The sequence below is a fragment of the Anabrus simplex genome, chromosome 3 (assembly GCF_040414725.1).
Source record: "Anabrus simplex isolate iqAnaSimp1 chromosome 3, ASM4041472v1, whole genome shotgun sequence".
In the NCBI taxonomy this organism is placed as follows: Eukaryota; Metazoa; Arthropoda; class Insecta; order Orthoptera; family Tettigoniidae; genus Anabrus; species Anabrus simplex.
In genome coordinates this window covers 275,723,280-275,746,674 of record NC_090267.1, presented here as the reverse complement: position 1 = coordinate 275,746,674, position 23,395 = coordinate 275,723,280, and the positions used below count along the sequence as shown (strand labels likewise).

The 23,395-nt window shown below is 39.6% G+C and overlaps 1 protein-coding gene across 1 annotated transcript in view; it reads right to left on the bottom strand.

Annotated features, from left to right (window-relative positions):
• LOC136867222 (DNA damage-regulated autophagy modulator protein 2) overlaps positions 1-23,395 on the bottom strand; it is a 72,696-nt gene that overhangs the window by 1,830 nt on the left and 47,471 nt on the right. Inside the window, exon 6 of the mRNA XM_067144360.2 lies at positions 16,033-16,181. Coding sequence (XP_067000461.2) covers positions 16,033-16,181 — 149 coding nt within the window. The remainder of the gene's footprint in view (positions 1-16,032; positions 16,182-23,395) is intronic.

Here is a 23,395-nt window from a genome sequence, read left to right as displayed (position 1 = left end):
TCGTTGCATAAATAATCTTCTTGAGACACGTTGTCATCCTGCTTTTACAAAATACTGCCTTTATAATGATGCACAAACAATGCTACTAACATACTCTGAAAATACATGTGAATATTCAGAAATTAATGAAGGCTGCTGAACTCATTAAGCCATTTTAACACATTACTTGCAGTTAGGTTCCGGAACATATTACTTGTATGCGTCGTCAGCGCGAACGTCCCAAAATTGTGGAGCAAATAACTGTGTCATAGTTACAAATTTCCAATAACTAATGGCAACATCATTTTCATATTGAAGCAAAGGATTGAGGCATGCTGCTAGTTTTGATCGGCCCATCGGTGACCCGACGGAAATTTTTTGCATACTTCCAATCATATCGCTTCGGGCCACCCTATGTTTGTATTGTTGTCATTGTTACAAACATGTTATAAATGTCAGAAGGGCTATCTAAATTTTTAATACCAATATATTTGGTCTGTTATTGGACATTATAAATTTTCCGGCTGATTCATTCTTGGTTGCCAGCGTTTTGCCCCAGTGTGCTAAGTTGGGCTCATCAGTTGATAAACAGCACACCTACGAAGATGCATGGCTACTGCATACCGTGGAGGCCACTGCGTAGGCTACTCGGAACCACCGACAGTGCCAATGCACTATGAGAGACTTTGTCTCATTTTCAAAAATTGATGCCTGCCTGGCCATCAGATGATAAAGATGTTGATAAAGATGATAAAGATTGGTATTATAAATTTACTCATTCAGAACAAATATTTCAGGTTCCCTATGGGAATCAACGTCTTTATCATCTATCTAAATTTTAGTCACCATGTTCACTTGTGAGTCATCACAAAAAATGGGTATGTCAACATCATGCCCGCCTACTGGACCCCACCTTGGAAATCGCTTAGCGTGGCAGATTGCTGTTTAATACGAAGAGTACCACCATCTCGTCTAACCTATTCCTTTTTAAATTGCTCTAAGGTAAGCGAAGATAAGTTTTCAGAGTTTTATTTATTGGAGTAGTTACTGGCATATTTGTTGTCTTCCCTAGAAAATATTTACATGTAAGTTCACGCTCCTTGTTTCTTCTTTTAAGCGTGGAGCCCTCACATTCTGCCACACCGGTGACATAGAAAAGGAAGAGGTTTAGGACAGCACTGAATCCTGGATGAATTGCTCATTATTTGGTACAAAGTGATTATAGTGACGGTGATTTCTCTCTAGTACCTAATGATGACCCTACATACAGCCTCCAGGATAGTGCCTCATTTTCCGACACAGATAGTGACTCTGAAGCATGTGGGTCAGCTATTTAAGGGAACGAAAATTCAAGTGGTACCTCTCCAAGTCAGATTGCTGGTGATGACGATGTGCCAAGGTGGGGTTCGGTAGATGTGCATGACGTTGGCACACCCTTTTTTGGTGATGACTCACAGGTGAACATTGTGACTAATTTCGACAGCCCTTCTGACATTTATAACATGTTTGTAACATAGCAAATTATACAGACTATGGTAACCGAAACAAACAGACTTGCTGCACAAAAGTTAGCCAAGTGTCCACCATTTAAAAAAAAAAAAAAAAAAAAGGGGGGGGGGTATCCAAGTGGACTGATACCATGGAGGAAGAAATGGCCAAGATTTTGGGGATATTACTTGCCACAGGATTAAATTACGTCTCTGAACTCCCACTTTATTGATCGAAAAACCCTTCATATGAAAATAGGGTAATAAAGACCACTATGGCTTGTGATCACTTCCTAGCTTTTCTCTTCTGTTGGCATTGTGTGATAATGAAGCCCCAAGACAGGGGAAATGAAAAACTGTATGAAGGTAATCCCAAAAATAAGGTCTCCTATTCTTTTATAAATACATAGGCCTGTTTAATTCTACTTTACTTTAGATCATTTTACACCTTGAACATTTAGCTATTTTTCTACATAATCACCATTTCGGTCGATGCATTTTTGTAGACGCTGTGGCAGTTTTTGTATGCCCATGTCATACCAGCTCGCCGCCATGCTGTTCAGGAAGTTGTGAACCTCATCTTTCACCTTGTCGTCGGTGCTGGCACCCATCTTGCGCACACCTTCCCGTATTTCAACTTTTCCATTAAAATTCTGTGAGCGGCGCTTTGGGAAACCTCAGGAACCAAAGTGCAGAGATCATCCCAGAGTGATCCGCCGATATTCACGCATGTTTTGCTCAACCTTCATGACTGTCTGGACGGAAATAGATGGTCTCCCGCTCCTTTGTTCGTCGTGAATTTCAGTCCGACCAGCTGCAAACTCTCTACACCACTTACGAACAATTTTGACCTCCATGCACTTGGCGGTAACATCCAACAGGAGTGCCATTCTCAATGTCTGCCAAGCCAAGACTGAGTGCCTCAGCGCGGCGTGAGCATGTTTATATGCGAGTGCGGGAAACACTGTTCAGAATATTGTGACCAACAACCACACAAACAGAATTCTGTATTTATTAAAAAAATAGGAGACTTTATTTTTGGGATTACCCTCGTACAAAGTGAAATCTCTAGTAGACCAGCTTCTGAAAAATTTTCAAAATGCCCTAACCCCTGGGAGAAACGTTGTAGTAAATGAGTCTATGGTGCCGTGGAGGGGTAGATTGCTTTCCAGGCAATATATTCTGAACAAGTCACATGTAAAAAAAATGAAATGGCGTATGGCTTTTAGTGCTGGGAGTGTCCGAGGACAAGTTTGACTCGCCAGATGCAGGTCTTTTTTGATTTGACTCCCATAGGCAACCTGCGCGTCATGAGGAGGATGAAATGATGATGAAGACGACACAAACACCCAGTCCCCGTGCCATTGGCATTAACCAATTATGGTTAAAATTCCCGACCCTGCCGGGAATCGAACCCGGGACCCCTGTGGCCAAAGGCCAGCATGCTAACCATTTAGCCATGGAGCCAGACGTCACATAAGTAATGGAATTAAACTCTACGTAAGTCTGCACAGAAGATGGGTACACATTTGATGTAAGAGTTTATCAAGGCTAAGACAAGATGCGACCTTTTCCCAGCAGTGGATCACGCATTTTCATGGTGATTGCTTCAGTGTGACCTGACATTTGCAGCTCATCACCTGAAAATCAGTCATTTTATTTGATGACTCTTCTGAAAAATATAGGCAAGTCATGTTACATTTTAACTGTACATAGCTGCAGTTTATACATTTCATAGTAATGGTTTATATTGACTCTAATTCAACTTTGATTTAGAGGTAGTTTCCACCTTTCAATTAATGTTCTTATATCCACCACTAGCAGTTACCCGTGGCTTCACTTGCATGGATTTTTAAATTTGTTAAAAGTACTCATTCCTCGGTACTGTACTAAGACATTATCTGAAAAACCTAAAAACTCACCAAAAAATTGAGTTTTCATTTACCCCAGAAACATTTTCTAAACCAGTTTGAGGTATTGCCTTTTGGGGCAAAGATGACTATGCGACATAGAACTGTACATGTGAAAAACAATCTTCTCTCAAGTTGAAAAAAAAATTTCACTCCTTTTCACCCCCATTAAATGCCTTTTCCAAAAAAATACATGTTCCTGTATTTTTAAAGGACTTTCCACATACCAAGTCTCACGTCTGTAACATGTTAACCTTTTGACATACGCTGTAGATATACCAGTCCTCATTAAAAAAATTTACCCGCTTTTTCAATTATTTTCACCCCCCTTAAGTGGATTTTCCAAAAACAAAAAGATATGTGTTACTTTATTTTTAAAGAAGATTCCAAATACCAGTTTTCACATCTGTAACATCTTCAGTTTTTTAAATGAATTGAAATTCTTCTTCTTCTTCTTCTTCTTCTCCTTCACTTCTTTCCACCCCCCTCCCCCCTTAAGTAGACTTTCCGAAAACAATAAATACATCTTTCTTTATTTTTAAAGGAGTTTCAAATTACCAACTTTCATGTTTGTAACATCTTCAGTTTCTAAGACATAAGTACACAAGAACCTCGTTTATCCGGCTCTCATTAATCCAGATCTCCGGTTTATCCGGATCGAAAATAATAAAAATGTACTTCTACTTGTACAGTATTTCTTTTATGGGGTCGATTCTTCTTCAATGTCTTTTCCACCAAGGATAGTTAAGGACAGGAATTGGAAGCAAGTCGGCCGTGGTCTATCAAAGGTACTGCCCCGGCATTTGCCTGGAACTGAGAATGGGAAGCTGTGGACTTTTATGAGTTCCTTGACACATTTGCACACATTCTTGGATGCTCGGACGTAGATGTTAACGACGTAAATGACTGGTTGAAAAATGACTGTAATTCAGGCTACGGTATAATGAAAGATGAATAAATTATTGCCTCTTGTTCCTCGGCAGGTAATGACGAGAGTGATGGTGAATTTAAAAATGAAACCGGGACTCCAACAGAAGAAACAATGACTCATGGAGATGCAACAATGCAGCTGGACAAACTGATGGCCTGCTTAGAAATCCAGACTGAAACCACACCGACAGAAATGATGTTACATAAAATCAGCTTCATGGTCCGTATCGCACTTCAATAGATTCACAATTAAGCATTTATTTTCCACCTAGTCGATACAATGATTGCTTAATGCAATTTAATGGTTAAAAGTGGTACATGTTTCGTATATTATCAACATCTTCAGCCACATAACACTGTTTAGATGAAAAATATATAAATTGACAAAGTAATGCTTTAGAGGAAGTGTCCTTAAAATTAACATAAGATTGACAACATTAAAACAAATGATGTTAGCAAAACATCTTTGTGATCGTGCTGTGCAGAAACGCTATACAAATGTAAAACAGAAAAGGCTCACACATTATTTTAGTGCATAAAACAGAGTCGTAAATGTAAGAAAAATGTTCTTATATATTCGTTTGTACAACTGAAAAAAGGTATTACTGTACAACTTATGTTAATATATTATACAGTATAACATGTACTGTATTGGTTGTTTAATTTTTCTGGATTATCCAGATTTTCGATCATCCGGATCAGTTCTGGTCCCACTTAATCCAGATAAACAAGGTTCTTGTGTATCCTCAGAAACAGAATTCAACTCCTTCTTTACTTATTTTCAACCCCCAACCCCCTTAAGTTGATTTTCCAAAAACAAAAAAATATGTGTCTCTTTATTTTTTTTTTAAAGAAATGAAATGGCGTATAGCTTTTAGTGCCGGGAGTGTCCGAGGACAGGTTTGGCTTACCAGATGCAGGTCTTTTGATTTGACTCCCGTAGGCGACCTGCGCGTCGTGATGAGGATGAAATGATGATGAAAACGACACATACACCCAGCCCCTGTGTCAGCGAAATTAACCAATTATGGTTTAAATTCCAGACCCCGCCAGGAATCGAACTTGGGACTCGTGCCCAAAGGTCAGGATGCTAACCATTTAGCCATGGAGTCGAACTTTGTTTTCAAAGGAGATTCCTAATACCCATTTTCATGTCTATAACATCTTTAGGTTATTTAGATATAAGTATCCTCACACAAATAATTCAACTCATTTTTCAACTCTTTCATCCTCCCTAAGTAATTTTCTGAAAATGAAAGAATACGTGTTTCTTTATTTTTAAAGGAGATTCCAAATACCAGGAGCCTCCATGGCTCAGGTGGCAGCATGCTGGCCTCTTACCGCTGAATACCGTAGTTCAAATCCCGGTCACTCCATGTGAGCTTTGTGCTGGACAAAGTGGAAGCGGGACAGGTTTTTCTCCAAGTACTGTGGTTTTCCTTGTCATCTTTCATTCCAGAAACACTCTCCATTAACATTTCATTTCATCTGCCAATCATTTATCATTGCCCCAGAGGAGTGCGACAGGCTTCGGCAGCTGGCACATTTCCTATCCTCACCGCTAGATGGGGGCTTCATCATTCTATTCCTGACCTGGTCGAATAACTGGAAACAGGCTGTGGATTTTCATTTTCATTCCAAATACCAAATTTGATGTCTGTAACATCTTCAGAGCTTGAGATATAAGTATCATCATAAAAAGATTCAACTCCACTATCATGCCCCCCTCACCCCAAAATGCCTATTTCTTTATTTTTAAAGTAGATTCCAAATACCAATTTTCACATCTACAACCTTCAATTTTTGAGATATAAGTATTCCTATAAATGGGATTCAATTTTTTTCAATTCCTCTCACTCTCCCCCCTAAGTGAATTATCTGAAAACAAAAAATATGTTTTTCTTTATTTATAAAGGGGTCTCCAAATATCAATTATCATGACTGTAACATCTTCAGTTTTTGAGATATATGTATCCTCATAAAAATAAATCAACCCCTTTTCCACCCCCATCCCCTCTTAAAATGCACGTTTATTTTTAAAGGATATTTCAAATACCATTTTTCACGACTGTAACCTTCATTTTGAGATATAAGTCCCCCATAAAAAAGAATTCAATTTTTTTCACTTCCTTTCACGCTCTCCCCTTACGTGATTTCCGAAAACAAAAAAATATGTGTTTCTTTATTTATAAGAGAACATCCAAATACGCTTCACCACAACTGTAACATCTTCATTTTTTGAGATAGAGTATGTATCCTCATAAAAAGAATTCAACTCCTTTCTCACACCACCCCCTCCGTCCAAGTTGATATTCCCCCAAAAATGCATGTTTCTTTATTTTTAAAGGAGAACCCAAACAACAATTTTCACGTCTGTAACATCTTTAGTTTTATTAGTATACTCATACAAATAATTCAACTAATTTCTCAATTTTTAACCCCACCCCCCTTAAGCACATTTTCCAAAAACAAAAGAATACGTGTTTCTTTATTTTTAAAGGAGATTCCCAATACCAATTTTCATGTCTGCAACATCTTTAGTTTTTGAGGTATAAGTATCCTCATACTCATACTAAACTAATTTTTCAATTCTTTCACCCTGCCCTCCGCCCCCCCCGAAAGTGGATTGTCCGAAAACAAATATGTACTTCTTTATTTTTAAAGGAGACTCCAAATATCAATTTTCATGACTGTAACATCTTCAGTTTTTGAGATATCACTATCCCAATCAAAAGAATTCAACCCCATTTTCAGGCCTTTTTACCTCTGTTTAAGGGTTTCTTCCAAAAACAAAAATATACATGTTTTTTCCCTTTTAAAAGATTAAAAATACCAATTTTCATGTCTGTAATACGGTAAGTTATTGAGATGTTCTGTAGATATGCTCATTTTAAAAATGCACCCCCTTTTTCAGTTCCACTCAAGTAGACTTTCTGAAAACAAATTATCTACACTATGTGATCAAAAGTATCCGGACACCTGGCTGAACATGACGTACAAGTTCGTGGCGCCATCCATCGGTAATGCTGGAATTCAGTATGGTGTTGGCCCCACCCTTAGCCTTGATGAAAGCTCGCAGGCATATGTTCTATCAGGTGCTGGAAGGTTGCTTGGGGAATGGCAGCCCATTCTTCACAGAGCGCTGCACTGAGGAGAGGTAGTGATGTCGGTCGGTGAGGCCTGGCACGAAGTTGGCATTCCAAAACATCCCAAAAGTGTTCTATAGGATTCAGGTCGGGACTCTGTGCAGGCCAATCTATGACAGGGATGTTGTTGTGTAACCACTCTGCCACAGGCCATGCATTATGAACAGATGCTCGATCGTGTTGAAAGATGCAATCGCTATCCTCGAAGTGCTCTTCAACAGTGGGAAGCAAGAAGGTGCTTAAAACATCAATGTAGGCCTGTGCTGTGATAGTGCCACGCTAAACAACATGGGGTGCAAGCCCCCTCCATGAAAAGCACGACCACACCACAACACCACCGCCTCCGAATTTTACTGTTCGCACTACACACGCTGGCAGATGACGTTCACGGGCATTCGCCATACCCACACCCTGCCATCGGATCGCCACATTGTGTTCCGTATTTCGTCACTCCACACAACATTTTTCCACTGTTCAATCGTCCAATGTTTACGTTCCTTACACCAAGCAAGACGTCGTTTGACATTGACCTGCGTGATGTGTGGCTTATGGGCAGGCGCTCAACCATGAAATCCAAGTTTTCTTACCTCCTGCCGAACTGTCACAGTACTTGGAGTGGATCGTGATGCAGTTTGGAATTCCTGTGTGATGGTCTGGATAGATGCCTGCCTATTACACTTGACGACCCTCTTCAACTGTCGGCGGTCTCTGTCAGTCAACAGACGAGGTCGGCCTGTACGCTTTCGTGCTGTACATGTCCCTTCACGTTTCCACTTCACTATCACATCAGAAACAATGGACCTAGGGATGTTTAGGAGTGTGGAAATCTCACGTACAGACTTCTGACACAAGTGACACCCAATCACCTGACCACGTTTGAAGCCCGTGAATTCCGCGGAGCGCCCCATTCTGCTCTCTCACGATGTCGAATGACTACAGAGGTCGCTGCTATGGAATACCTGGCAGTTGGTGGCAGCACAATGCCCCTAAGATGAAAAACGTATGTTTTTGGGGGTGTCTAGATACTCTTAATCACACAGTGTATGGTTTTTTTTACGTTTACAGGAGATTCTCAATGCCAATTTTCACATCTGTAACATGTAACGTTTCTGAGATATACTCTACTGTAGATATGTCTTTTTTAAAATTCACCCCATTTGTCACACCTGTTCTACCCACTATTAATTGGATTTTCCAAAAACAAAAAAAATATGTATTTCTTTATGTTTAGAGGAGATTCCAATTACCAATTTTTACGTCTGTAATCTTTTAAGTTTTTGAGATATAGATATACTCATTTAAACAATTCACCCAGATTTTCACCCCCTTAGTGATGGAATATCCAAAAATCCTCCCTTAGTGAGCACCTACACTCTAATATAAATGTATCCCCAAAATTTCATTTCTTTCACAAGTCCAACCCCTCCTCCACTTCGTGGGAGAAAGGCAACATCATCAAGTAGGGAATAGCCTGTGGGGGTGAAGTACAGTGGGGACTGTGGGTGCCCCGAGACCACTACTGTAGCTGTGAAGGCCCTACAGGAATCCTGAAAAAGATGGCGGTTAATGGGGCTCTGGTGAAGTCACGACAGGCCTAGCAAGCCGGTGATGGATATTAACTCGCTTTCAAGGAAACAAAGAAACGATAAGTCGGACGGATGTAACAGACGACGACCCTGGCGAGGAACAGGATTACGAATTGGCACAATGAATATACAAACACTGACCGGAAAGCAGAAGAGGTCGTAGACATGATGGAAAGAAGAAAACTGGAGGTACTAGGGCTGACAGAGACTAAGTGGAGGGGTGAGGGTAAGAGAGTGCTGCGGAATGGTTTTTGGTTGTACTGGATAGGAAATTATGAAGGAAAGCGAAATGGAGTAGGAGTGGTATTAAGAAATGGATTGAAAGAGGAAGTAAAAGGGATAAGTGACAGGTTGACAGTTCCTTTCCGCTCCTCCAGTCCCTTACCCCCCACCAACAGCATGTGGCAACCCATCCAACTCCTGACCACGCCCAATGTTGCTTAACTTCGGAGATCTCACGGGATCCGGTGTTTCAACACGGCTACGGCCGTTGGCTCATTTTCAAGAAGGGAAATAGAAAAGATTTTAAGAACTATAGGGGAGTCATATTGATGTGCCACTGTGCAAAGGTATTTGAGAAGATTCTGGAGAATAGAATCAGAAAGAGGGTGGAAGAAAAGTTAAGAGAAGAGCAGTATGGCTTCAGATCGGGACGGTCTACAGTAGACCTTATATTCGCAGTAAGACAGCTACAAGAGCATTATTACGAAGGGGGTAAGGATCTTGTGATGGCCTTCATGGACTTTAAGAAAGCTTATGACCGTGTGTGTAGAAACAAGGTATGGGAAGCCTTACAGAGAAAAGGTGTCGAGGAACAGATCGTAGAAAGAGTGAAGGAGATGTACATTGGGAGTGTCAGTTGTGTGAAAATAGGAGGAGAGAGAACAGGCTGGTTTGAGCAAAAAGGTGGATTAAAAGAAGTTAGTGCTCTGTCACCTTTGCTCTTTGTAGTAACAATGGACGAGATAATGACATAAGTGGCAGAAAAGTTGGAGAAGGAAAAATGAAAGTGATGATGTTTGCAGATGACCTGTTAGTCTGGGGAGAAAAGGAAGAGGATATCCAGGAACAGTTAGATGCTTGGATAGATGAGGTGGAACAATATGGATGAAATTTAATGCCCAAAAGAGCGAGATAGTGATCACAACTAGAAAGAAGGAGAGACCTACGAGAGGGAACAGCTTAGGAAGGTAGAGTTTCAAGTACTTGGGAAGTATCATAGAGAAAAGTGGAAGAAATGATAAGGAAATAATCAAGCATGGAAGACAAGCAGGAGCTGTCCTGGAAAGTGTCAGAAGCCTGGTTTGAAGCAAGGATATCCCTCAGAGAAGCAATAGGGTGATATACAGGATGTACTATATATCTATTCTGACGTACACAGCTGAGACTTGGGTAATGAGGCAGAGAGCTGTGAATAGCATACAGGCAAGTGAAATGAAATTTCTGAGAAGCAGGATAGGAGTGACAAGATGGGATAAGATGAGAAATGAGAAGGTTCGAGATATAGTAAAAGAAGAGCCACTACAGAATAGGACAGAGGCATCTAGACTTAGTTGGTATGGACATATGAAGAGAATGACAGAGGAAAGGATACCGAGGAGGATGCTCGAAATGGAGATAACAGGTAAACGACCAAGAGGAAGACCAAGAGACAGGTGGATAAAAGGAGTGGAAGAGTGTGCACAGAAAAGAGGTGAGGACTGGGCAAGAGTGACTAGGGAGAAGTGGTGGGAAGACAAGAGGAGATGGAGAGGCTAATGTTCCAAGCAGACCCGGCCGACAGCTGGAAACTGCAGAAGATGATGATGATGATGTCCAGTACTTTTGGCTTGGCGATGATGAATCAGTCAGTAAGGACATGTTATTCTATATATATAGACATAATTAACACTTAAAATATCTTATGACATGTTAAGTCTTTTTCTGGAGACATCTTCAGCTAAAACATACAAAAAATGACACAGACAATGATGATGCATTAAAGCAACTTTAAAATCCTTAAAAACTCGAACAATGATAATACGCTTGTTGTTTATGTTTGCTGCTTCTTCGTCTTTTGAATGTGAAGTGTTTTTATCCTTGGTACTGAATGGTCATAAAATAAGATGTTCAGTCTTAATTGGATGCTTCTAATACGAGATTTGTACCTGTTTGAGTACTAACAGGACCGTCTAATTTCTATTGACGGGGGAAACTCCTCTGTACCTTGATTAAATTTTGGTATAAAGTGTTGTGTTATCTGTTGATAATAATTATATTGAGGAGGCCGAAAAAAGAGAAAAGGGGGTTTGTTAAGTTGAAGAAACCTTGCTGAAACGATGTTAGGGTTATTGGAATGTTTCAAGTACTAACCTCCCCGCTGGTTCCGTTGGGTCTTGTTGTACGTGTGCTGTCTGTGAGCTGTGTGTTCGCGTCAAGCAGCTGACCGGTAGGCAGGACAAGAACGGGAACGGAGGGGAGAGTAGGGGTGTTATTGTGGTAGGCCTAGGAGTTGTGTTTGTTGGGGTGTTTGCATATTTTATGGTATCTTTCTTTAATTGCATTTCTTCATGAATCTATGTCTGAAACTTCACCTAGGAGTACGCTTTGTGTAATCTCATTGATGTTAGCCAATTATGCTTTGGGCCTTTATTGAGAACCTGTAGTTCTTTGTCATCTAAAATTTTTTTTTGCTAGTGGCTTTACGTCGCACCGACACAGATACGTCTTATGGCGACGATGGAATAGGAAAGGCCTAGGAGTTGGAAGGAAGCGGCAATGGCCTTAATTAAGGTACAGCCCCAGCATTTACCTGGTGTGAAAATGGGAAACCATGGAAAACCATCTTCAGGGCTGTCGACAGTGGGATTCGAACCCACTAACTCCCGGATGCAAGCTCACAGCCGTGCACTCCTAACCACATGGCCAACTCGCCCGGTCTTCTTCTAAAATTACATGGGTTAAATTTTTGATTGGGGAGTGAAAAGTTTGCTTAGTTTCGGTATTGCTAAGAGTTTGTTTTTTTAGTGTGAGTTTCTTTACTTCTCTCTGACCTAAGATTGATCAGTTTTTGTTGATGTTTTTTTACAATTTTAAGCTGGCGTGTTCCTAGAATGAACCCCATTCTAAAGAGACCGTCAGGAAGGATCTGAATCAACTTTAGAAACAGCCCTACTTACAATTTATCCACAATTTTTTAAACCTTCCAAAGTAAGACATCAATAAAAATCTCAATAGAATTTTGCAGCACCACATGTCTGGTGGTGTAATCGCAAAACTTTGAGTGTCACTGTTATTTATACAGCAAAGGCAAAGAAATATTCAAAGAAATATACTGTAGAATGAACTATTGCAACCTACTGCAATGGCTGAGGAAAATCCACACACATACATGAACACCTCAGAACTACTCACTATACACAGTGCGAGCAGAAAAATAATAGCAAAAATGTTTATCAGAGTACATATGTTCCAAGTAGCAAAATTAATTTCTATTTTGGTTCGACCACAAGTGATGTACCCTCTGGACGCGGCTATCCAGTCGGGTGGAAATAGACTATGTTTAGGGGACCTTTTTTAGCACCCTCCCCATTCAGGTTAAGCAGAGTGGATCCTAAATAGGCCTGCTTAGTCATGAATGCAGCATACTTATTTGATTACCGTTTGCATGAAGGAGGGATACCAAATGAATGGAGAGTTGCAATAGTAGCCCGAGTGAGCAAGGGAAAGGGATATAAACATAAAACAAAAAATTACAGTCAGTTTGACATGTGCTGGGAAAACATTCTATATGATTATAGTAGGCATGTTTGTGAAATTACTAACTGCTCTGATAGAAGACAGTTCCAGTTTAGGAAACGTTAATCCACTGAGGCTCAACTTGTAGGATTCTAGCAAGATATAGCAGATATTTTAGATTCAAGAGGTCAAGTGGACTGTATCGTTATTGATCTATCTATTGATCTATTCAAGTCTTTTGATAGGGTACATTATGGGCCATTACTGATGAAAATGAGGGCTATTGGACTAGACAAAAGAGTAGTTGAATGGGTGGCTACATTCCTAGAAAAATAGAACTCAGAGAATTAGAGGAGGTGAAGTGTTAGCTTATCCTGTAATGATTAAGAGAGATGTCCCACAGAACAATATTACTGGACCTTTATGTTTTCTTATTTATATAAATGATATGAATAAAGGACTGGAATAACAGATAAGGCTATTTGCAGATGATGTTATACTCTATAGAGTAGTAAGTAAGTTACAGGATTGTGAGCAACTACAAAAAGACCTAGACAATGTTTTGAGATGGATAGCGGGCAATGGTATAATGGTGAACAGGATGAAGTCAGGTTGTAATCTTCACCATGAGGAGAAGTCTTCTCACTTTTAATTACTGTGTTGATGGGGTGATAGTACATCATGTGGATCACTGTAAGTACGGTACCTATGTGTTAATATATGAAATGATATTCATGGGGTAATTGCATTAATAGGGTTGTAAAGAAATTTATTATTTATTTTGCTATTTGCTTTACGTCGCACCGACACAGATATGTCTTATGGCGACGATAGGATGGGAAAGGCCTAGGAATGGGAAGGAAGCGGCCGTGGCCTTAATTAAGGTACAGCCCCAGCATTTGCCTGGTGTGAAAATGGGAAACCACGGAAAACCATCTTCAGGGCTGCCGACACGTGGGGTTCGAACCCACTATCTCCCGATTACTGGATACTGGCCGCACTTAAGCGACTGCAGCTATCAAACTCGGTATTGTAAAGAAAGGTTACAGATCTCTTAACATGGTTATGAGGGTATTTAAGGGTTGTAGTAAGAATGTAAAGGAGGTGGCGTAGAAGTCTCTGCTAAGACACCAATTAGAGTATGGTTACAGCATATGAGACCAATGTCAGGACTACTTGATATAAGAACTGGAAAAAATCCAAAGAAAAGCAGCACAATTTGTTCTGGTTGATTTATGACAAAGGAGTAGTGTTATGAAAATGTTGCAAACTTTGAGCTGGGAAGACTTGGGAGTAAGGAGACAAGCCAAGCTGTCAGTGGAGTTAGTTACAATTGGCTTTATGCCGCACCAGCACAGACAGATCTTATGGCAATGATGTGTTAGGAAAGGGCTAGGAGTGAGAAGGAAGCGGTCATGACCTTAATTAAAGTGCTTTGTGGAAAATGGAAAACCACGGAAAACTATCTTTAGGGCTGCCATCAGTGGAGTTTGAACCCACTATCTCCCAAATGCGAACTTACAGCTGTGCGCCCCTAACTGCATAGCTAACTGGCTCAGTACTGTCAGTGGAGAGATGACGTGGAATAACATTAGTAGACGAATAAGCTAGAGCGGATATTTTAAATGTAGGAAAGATCTTAATATGAAGATAAAGTTGGAAACAAGGGGACAAATAGGGGCACATATTCATTTATAGGACGAGGAATAAGGGATTGGAATAATTTATCAAGGGAAATATTTAAAAAAATTGAAGTTCTTCAAAAATATTTTTTAAAAGTCTAGGTAAACAACTGATAGGGAATCTGGCACCTGGGCAACAGCCCTAAATGCAGATGATTGATTGGTTGATTGACTGATTGATTGATTGATTGATTGACTGACTGACTGATTGAATCTAATGGAACACTCAAGGTTTGGTGGTTCCATACATGCCTTTATTAAAGGTCACTTGAAGATCTGAAACATTTGCATGCAACAAGTTCCACAAAACTTGATAAAGGAACAAGGGACCCACAGAATGGTTGTATGTCTGGATCCCTTGCAGCAGTACCACAAGAAAAAGCATGCATGCGACAGAACAAAATGAGGTGCTACTATTTTGAGTCCAGGACAGAACAGCAAAGCCAACAGTGAGAACGTGTGGATTCTTCCCCTCTGACAAAGTCAAAGCTGTACACACAAGTTCTGGAATGGTTAAGTTGGCACCCTTCGACTGCAAACACCTGCTGCTTGCTCACTTTATCGAGCACGGGAGCACAATCACTGCAACATGAAGAAACTGAGGCACATCATAAAGTCAAAATGTTCTGGAATGCCACCGAATAGAATTATCCTTCATCATAATGCCCACCCCCAAACTTCCCAATGGGTGAAGGGTACCCTTCAGAAATATCAGCTGAAAACACACCAATAACTTCCCTTCTGTCCACACCTTTCACCATGCAATTTTAACAATTTTGGTGAGCTGGAACATTCATGGAAATTAATTTGCAACAAACATAAATATATGTGACAGGGTATCGTAGATCCATTAGTGGTTTATATGCTACTACAAGAATGGGACTTGACCATCTTATCTCCCAGTGGGATAAATGTCTTAAGATTGAATAATTGTGGTATGACAAGTTCAAGGACAATTTTTTGGCATATAACCCATTTTCATCTGATTGCCCTTGAATATCAGAATATTCTCTTGGACACTATAGCAGCAAAAACTCCTTCACTGTCTCATCTGTGGTGTTCACCACCATTTCAACAACCAGCATGTACAGTACTCCGAAATAGGTTATATCAGTATATGTTGGTAAACTTACATAAACAGAAAAACTATACACAGAAAAAAAAAAGTGATGCCATTAAGTCACATCATTAGAAATAATCTAACAGAGCACTAGTATGGGCAGTCCTGTGGCTAGATGCCAAATAACATGCGAGTGGCGTCCACTTCAGAGTGTTCTAAAAAGTCATGTGCAACACCCTGAAAATAATGACATGGCACTGCTACGGAAGAGGAGAAAGTATTCCAGAGAGATCTAACCACTGATCTGGGTGTAGACAATATGGCGATCAAAAGACTACTGATGTTAGATACTTTCCTAACAGCAGGACCGATGCTGGGTTAGTAAATATTATATCTGACTGTTTTATTTCAAGAATGAAAGTATCAAGTATCAAGTATCAAATAAAAATGGTATGGACTTATCTGTAATAAAAACCTTTTAAGACTATTCAAATAAGAATCTAATAGTATTTTAAGGAAACATTCATTGACTTACCTTAGTCTCTATGCTAATAGAACGAAACTCTTGGGAGAATGAGAGGATGTAGATACAAAATGCAATAGCCACAACCCATTCAGATGCTGTACTCACAACATGTAGTTCCCAGCCACCATCTTCAGGATACCACTTACGAGGATTTGTGCCTTCAATTAAAACAAGATATTTACCTCATGTCAGAAACTGTCCATTAATATTATCAGTTATAGAGCAGGACAGCTAGGACAGAAAATTAGTGACAAAAAATATGAAATTAAAAGAATGTTTGGCTTTAAATAATACTATGGTACTACTAGACAAGAAATTGAAGGGAAAAAATAGAATGCTGTAACAGACTTAAGATGAAGCTAAAAAAAAAAAAAAAAACTTCAACTGAGAATTTGTTTAAAGTAACACCATTCCTCATCAGCCCTACTGCTGTTAATGGCTTCGCCTGATGAAAGTTCTAAAACCAATCAACTACTGTTAAAATATTTAAAGATTTAAACTTCTTTCAAATGAGAATCACTTTGTCTGTATACACTGAACTACCATTTATGAACACAGGCTGCTGATTTATCCTTCAACCATATGAAGGCGTCATCAACAGGAGGAAGCTGGCTGGCATGACTATGGACCGATTCCAGATGCCACTGCAATGAATAAGTATCACATCAGAATGATCGATAGCACTTAGTGAGGCAAAGTGCATCAGGTTCACACCTTGGTTTGGCCACAAAAATACTTCTGCAAGGTTATGAAACAAGGTTCACTCCCCGATGAGAATAATAGAAGTGCTATCTGGTACAGGAAAGTGGTTACACTTTACTAGCTTGTTCACATTTTTAGCAAGGTCATGATGCAAAAGTGATGTGAAATGATAACTAAAGTAGATTAGAGGACAGACCCTTCCTTTATACTTGCTAGGGACTGACCAACCCACCCCTAGAAGTATTCTTGCTAATATAGAAAAATTAAAACCAATACTATGTCAATGAAATGCCACCATTTCCTGTCTTCCTAGTGACTGCAGGGCAGTTCCCATTGTCTCGAATAGAACTTACCTCATGTGTGGTCCACTGCTATCACATTCTGTGAAAATAATGAAACCACAGGGTTTGAAAGTGATGTGCCATGGCATGTGCTAGATGTAATGGCAGTAGCCACGCATAGCTATCCAATGGTCTTGTCACTAGCTAATATTATCAGAGGGGATGGATACTAGAGGCCTGTTGGCCACTTTGCAGCTCTAACCTGGGGGCATTACCCCTTTCCTTGCCCTTGCCCAATGGTTGTCACTAGCCAGACCTAACCAATATCAGTCCTGCCATCAGGCACCTGACAGTCAGTAGACATAGTGTCTGATAGATCTGCAGGTTGGTTTATCTTTAATGAAGTCATTTGTGGCATTTAATTGACATCTTGGTAATCTTTTGAACATTTTTTATTTGCACAAAACATGGTTGAACAAAAAAGTTTTTTACAAGGAAATATTGAGTTAGCATGAAAAAACACTTGCCACATGTGAGAGACACAATGTAAAACCCGACTGACTTTTGATATCCTAGACTAGGGATGGCGAACCTATGCCACACGTGTCACTAGGTGACACGCGAACATGATTTCGGTGGCACACCACATGAACACAATAATGTTTTATATACGTCTTGTACTACCGACAATACATATCTTATAATGTTTCACGTGTAAGAAATAAATATAAAAAATCTAAATACTTGTTCCATTCGGATGTGCAATATGGCAACACTAGGTCTGAAAGTCAAGTGAGATAAGTGTTGTTTTCTGGTGGTTCTGTATACTTACCTTGCAAACATGGTTTCAGTGCCGAAAAGAACAGAAACTTGACAAAGGCAGTGGCCGAATTTTTCAAGAACAGTGGACAAGGGAATTCGGGATGATAGAAAGATGTATTGCCTGGGTTCGAAAACAATACTGTATTCCCCACATTTAATGTAAAGGGCCATTTCAAGACTAATCATTCAAATGTTTGTTCCATGCCAAATGAAAAAAGAAGAGAGTTCGTTTCACAAAATATGGAACTTTACACAAAACAAACTGATTCTTTTGTATCCTTCCACCCTAAGAATAATATCAGTGGGGCTGTTATATCTGTCTCACTGCATAGTAGGCTACAGCATGCATGGGAAACAGCTTTCTGACAGTGAGTTCTTGAAATAACAATTCTTATTGACGGCCGACACATTATTTGAGACCTTTCCTAACAAACCACAAATAATTAACAGAATTAAAGAAATGCCAGCCAGGTGAACTGCTGTCAAGGACAGAATAATAAGAATGAGTGAAGTAGTTTCTGAGCAATTGAAAGCTAATTTGGATAACTCTCAGATGTATGCAGTATATTTTGATGAAAGCATGGATGTGACCTTACAAGCGAGGATAGCTGTTTTTCCGATTTTCTTGTGGACAATATGGAAAGATAATGAAGCTAAAGGAGGAAGTGAAGTCCACTGGCAATATTAATATTTTTTATTTTTATACCTAATATTTATTTTCTTACAATTTGTTTTACGTCGCACCAACACAGATAGGTCTTATGGTGAAGACAGATGAGGAAAGGCTTACGAGTAGGAAGGAAACCGCCGTGGCCTTAACTGAGGTACAGCCCCAGCATTTGCCTGGTGTGAAAATGGGAAACCAGGAAACCATCTTCAGGGTTGCCGACAGTGGGTCTCGAACCCACTATTTCCCGGATGCAAGCTCACATCTGCGCACCCCAACCGCGCTGCCAACTCGCCCGATAATAATATTTATTGATGAAGTGTGTTACATTGGGAGCATATTATTAATATTTTTACAAATAATATTAGGTATTCTAAAAACGTACATATTTAAAAATGTATTTTTTGCAGTATTTGCAAAATACGACCTCGGAACATGTAATCAAATGTATTTACAAGATATTTTTCTCAAAAGCAAATACATCAGTAAATTAATAAATGAATAAATAAATATTATGAAACATAATTGGAATGAGGAAAGGAAGTCGCGGTTGTGGGGGGGTTGTAGGTTGTAGCAATTTCTTAAAGGAAAATAACAAGTGGCACAGTCAACAGTGGAGAATAATAAACGAGGCTTAAAATGGCACACTAGTTGGAAAAGGTTCGCCATTCCTGTCCTAGACAGTGACAGAAAGTTAAAAACTACCCTATACAATTGCAAATAGGAGAAGTTTGGGCAAGGTAAAATACTTAACTTTCAAACTCAATTACTGAGAAAATGAAATATCAAAAAATTGTTTGGTTTACTTGCAACACGTGTTTATTCAATAAACTACAATATTTCACTTTGTCCCTCTGTATGGGAGTAAAGTGAAATTTCTGAAGGGGCAAAGTGAAATGGAAGAAATATTCAGAAATAATTGACTATATAATTAAACTAGCTGATGTACCCGTGCTCCGCTACGGAATTCTCAGGAAGACTGACTTCGTGGTTTTCCTAACTGAAGATAACATAGGTCATTACAAAAACGTCAGTAGGAATGTAGCAATTAAAAGCAATGTTACCATATAAAATACTCGATCAAATGAAAAACCGCACATTTTCTCACTTTTAACGAACAGTACTAGGGTGCCAATCTAACAGTCCAAAGTCCCAGAGCTGGAATGACCAGGCCGCAGACAGCTGTGAACACTCCTCTGCCATTATTCCATTAAATAAGCACACTTCTCATTCCAATCAGTGCCTCAGAGTAGGAATTGAATAGCTCGAATGCTATGAACCAGTGAGTTACGTACCAGTAATATCAGAAAATCTATGAAACAGAGGAATGGCATGCTAAAGAAGAAAGTCACCTAACTCCCCAGCTACTTCCCGCCAATATTTAGGCAGACTGTTACACTCGGTTCGACTGGGCGAGTTGGCCGTGTAGTTAGAGGCGCGCAGCTGTGAGCTTGCATCCGGGAGATAGTGGATTTGAACCCCACTCTCCGCAGCCCTGATGATGTTATTCCGTGGTTTCCAATTTTCACTCCAGGCAAAAGCTGGGGCTATACCTTAATTAAGGCCAAGGCCACTTCCTTCACACTCATAGCCCTTTGCTATCCCATCGTCACCATAAGACTCATTGTGCCTGTCCCAAAAATCTCTCCTGCAAGCAATACATCTGACTACCGACCTGTCTGCATCCTCACAGCACTTTCTAAGGTTCTGGAGAAGATAATGCATAAACAAATTGTTAAATACTTGGAAAAACATTCTGTACTTGATCCCTTACAGTCTGGTTTTAAGAAAGGACACAGTACCGCAACTACACTAATCAAAATCACGGATGACATTAGACGGGCTATGGACGAACGAAAACTGACTATAATTATCCTTCTAGACTTTAGCAGTGCGTTTGACACTGTAAATATAGACATATTGTTAGCTAAGTTACAAAAACTTCACATGGCTCATTCTGCTATTCAACTCTTGGGCTCATACCTCAAAAACAGATGACAGCGAGTTGTATCAAACATGAAGACTACAGAACGGAGGACTAAGCTATCTGGCATTCCCCAAGGGTCTATTCTTGGACCTCTTTTATTCTTAATCTATATTAATGACATTTCTGCTCATCTAAATGACTGCAACAGATTTTCTATATATAATACCGATACAGTTGGTCCGTTTCTGGACATTATATTTTCTATGGTATGTCTGGACCTTTCAACCTAAAACAAGGATTAACTTGATGAATTGTGTTGGAATACCCATAAGTAAAGTAGTATTTCATTTTTCCCCCGATAGTTCATTTCACTCGTCTATTTGGCCAAGAACCCCATTACGGTAATGAGTTGAACATACAGCCAGCGTCTTAACACCGAAAGTCAGCTGCAGAATACAACCAGGTCCCCTAATGTGACCAACTTATTTGGGTGAATAAGTTTCTTAGGTGGGGTGATGGTCCCGTCGGTGAAGGAAATGACACTGGAACCCATCAAGTAGCATCTGACTCCAGGTTAGAGGCAGCTGCAAGAGGCATCTGTACCTTATGTTCGGAGTGGACAGACCACCTGCTGGCAATAGCTCTAAAATGCATTTGGAAGTGGCGACCATATTGCAATAATAGCCTAAAATGAAAATGGCACTTTTAAATCAGCTTCAGAAAATGCTAGGGCATTTCCCAGAAGTGGGGCGCAGTTCTTATACTGAGGGAAGTGTGAAAAGTGGACGACCAGTAGAAAATATTATGAAGGTAGCAATAATCAACCTCAAGTTCACTAACTGGAAAGTCGGAAGAGATGACTGATTTCATGTAGAAGGAGAAGATAGAAATGAGTGAGGTTAAGTGGAGAGGGAAAGAAAATATGAAATTGAGGATGAATACACTCTCGACTGGAGCGGAGGACATAAAGCAAAGAATGGAGTGGGGATAATGACAAACAAAATCCAACAATTCCATATTTGATCCTAACATGCACAACAAAAATCTCTGTAAAATTCAGCCGGAACTTTATCATCTACAATCAAGATTTTCTTCCGTACACACTCCTGAGCAAAACATCTGCATCGATGAGTCCCTCCTTCTATGGAAAGGACGACTGGGCTGGGCGCAATTTATTTCATCTAAAAGAAGCAGATCTGGTATGAAATTTTATAAACTTTGTGAAGGTGGGTCTGGTTACCTATGGAGTTTTTTTAGTTTATACTGGCAAGGACACAGTTTATGGACAAAGATATCCTAGTGAGAAAATTTTGTCCAGAATTTTACTAGAACTTACTCATGACCTTCTAGATAAAGGGTATTTTCTCTACCTTGACAACTGGTATACTAGTCCACGACTAGTTGATACACAGTGCAGCAGAAATACTGTTATTGTGGGGACTATGGGGATGAACAGAAAGGAATTCGCAGACACAGTGAAGAGCACTAAACTGCAGAAGGGGGAAACAATTGCAGCTTTAAGTAAAAAGCAAATGATCATGAAATGGAAAGACAAAAGAGATGTTACCCTAGTCAGCACAATCCATGATGTCAGCATGAGTGATGTTCAGACAAGGAAAGAAGTAATCCATAAATCACCCCTAGTTCTAGATTACACCAAGGACATGGGAGTAGATAAAAATGATGCCAAGTTCCCAAATAAACTTGCCAACGAACGCCTAGAAAAATATTACCAGAAGATGTTCCGTCACCTGATGGATCTGACGGGTTTGAATGCATTTACAATTTCATTACCATGATGTGTAATTCAAAAATATTCCTTGCTTTTGTTTGTTTTAATTTTAGATGCTAACATATGAACAAAATTTTAACCCAGGTAAATGACCTTGCAATTAATGAAAAATGGTTGAGAATGACACATGCATGATATGTAAATCAGAAATATCCCTTGCTTTTATTTGTTTCAACTTCCGACTGTAAAGTATAGCCAAACACACAAATTCCAACCATGTAAATGACCTTGCAGTTAATGTAAAATGGTAAACAATGTCTCTCTCTCTTTTTTTTTGCTATTTGCTTTACATCGCACCGACACAGATATGTCTTATGGCAATGATGGGATAGGAAAGGCCTAGGAAGTGGAAGGAAGCGGCCGTGGCCTTAATTAAGGTACGACTGCAGCTATCAGGCTCGGTAACCATGTCTCTAACATTAAAATTAATTCATTAAAATTCCTTTATTTTATGTTTTGTACCACAGATTAATGATACTACTAACATTTCTGCCCATCCTGCCATGTAACAACAATCTGCTGAAAAAATACACAAGGGCAGGTTACACCAAGCACATCAAAAATACCCAGTTAAGAGGTTAAGAATAGAGAATGGAGTAAAGGATTTCATCCAAGTGTATGTACCCCAGGCTGGATAAAGAAGAAGATATGGACAAATTCCTGGAGACAATGGAGAGAGAAATAAAGGATGTGGAAGTGACTGTCATAGGAGACTTTAATGCAATGGTGGGATACAACAGAAAAGGCATGGAAGATGTAACTGGACCTACTGGGTATGGAAGGGGGAATGAAGAGGGAAAGAAGTTGGTGTATTTTTATGTGAGAAATGGGTTAAATGTGGGCAATAGATTGTTGAGGAAGAAAATAGTAGAAAGATTACAAGATATGGATGGGAAAACAGAAGGAATAAAACAATAATTGATTACTGTAGACAGTTGTTAGATGTAATAGCCTTGCCAGAAGTAGCCTTTGACAGAGATCACAGAGTAGTGGTAGCAAAAATGAAAGTAGGAAAAATAGTAAAAATTAAAGAAATAAAAGTATGGCAATTAAAATATATGGAATTAAAAGGATAATTCCAAAATAAATTGAAATTACACATACCCAGAATTGAGGTAGAGTGTGTGGAAGTGGAAAGTTTTATGTTCAAGAAAGAATTTGTAAGCTGTGCAGCGAATGCT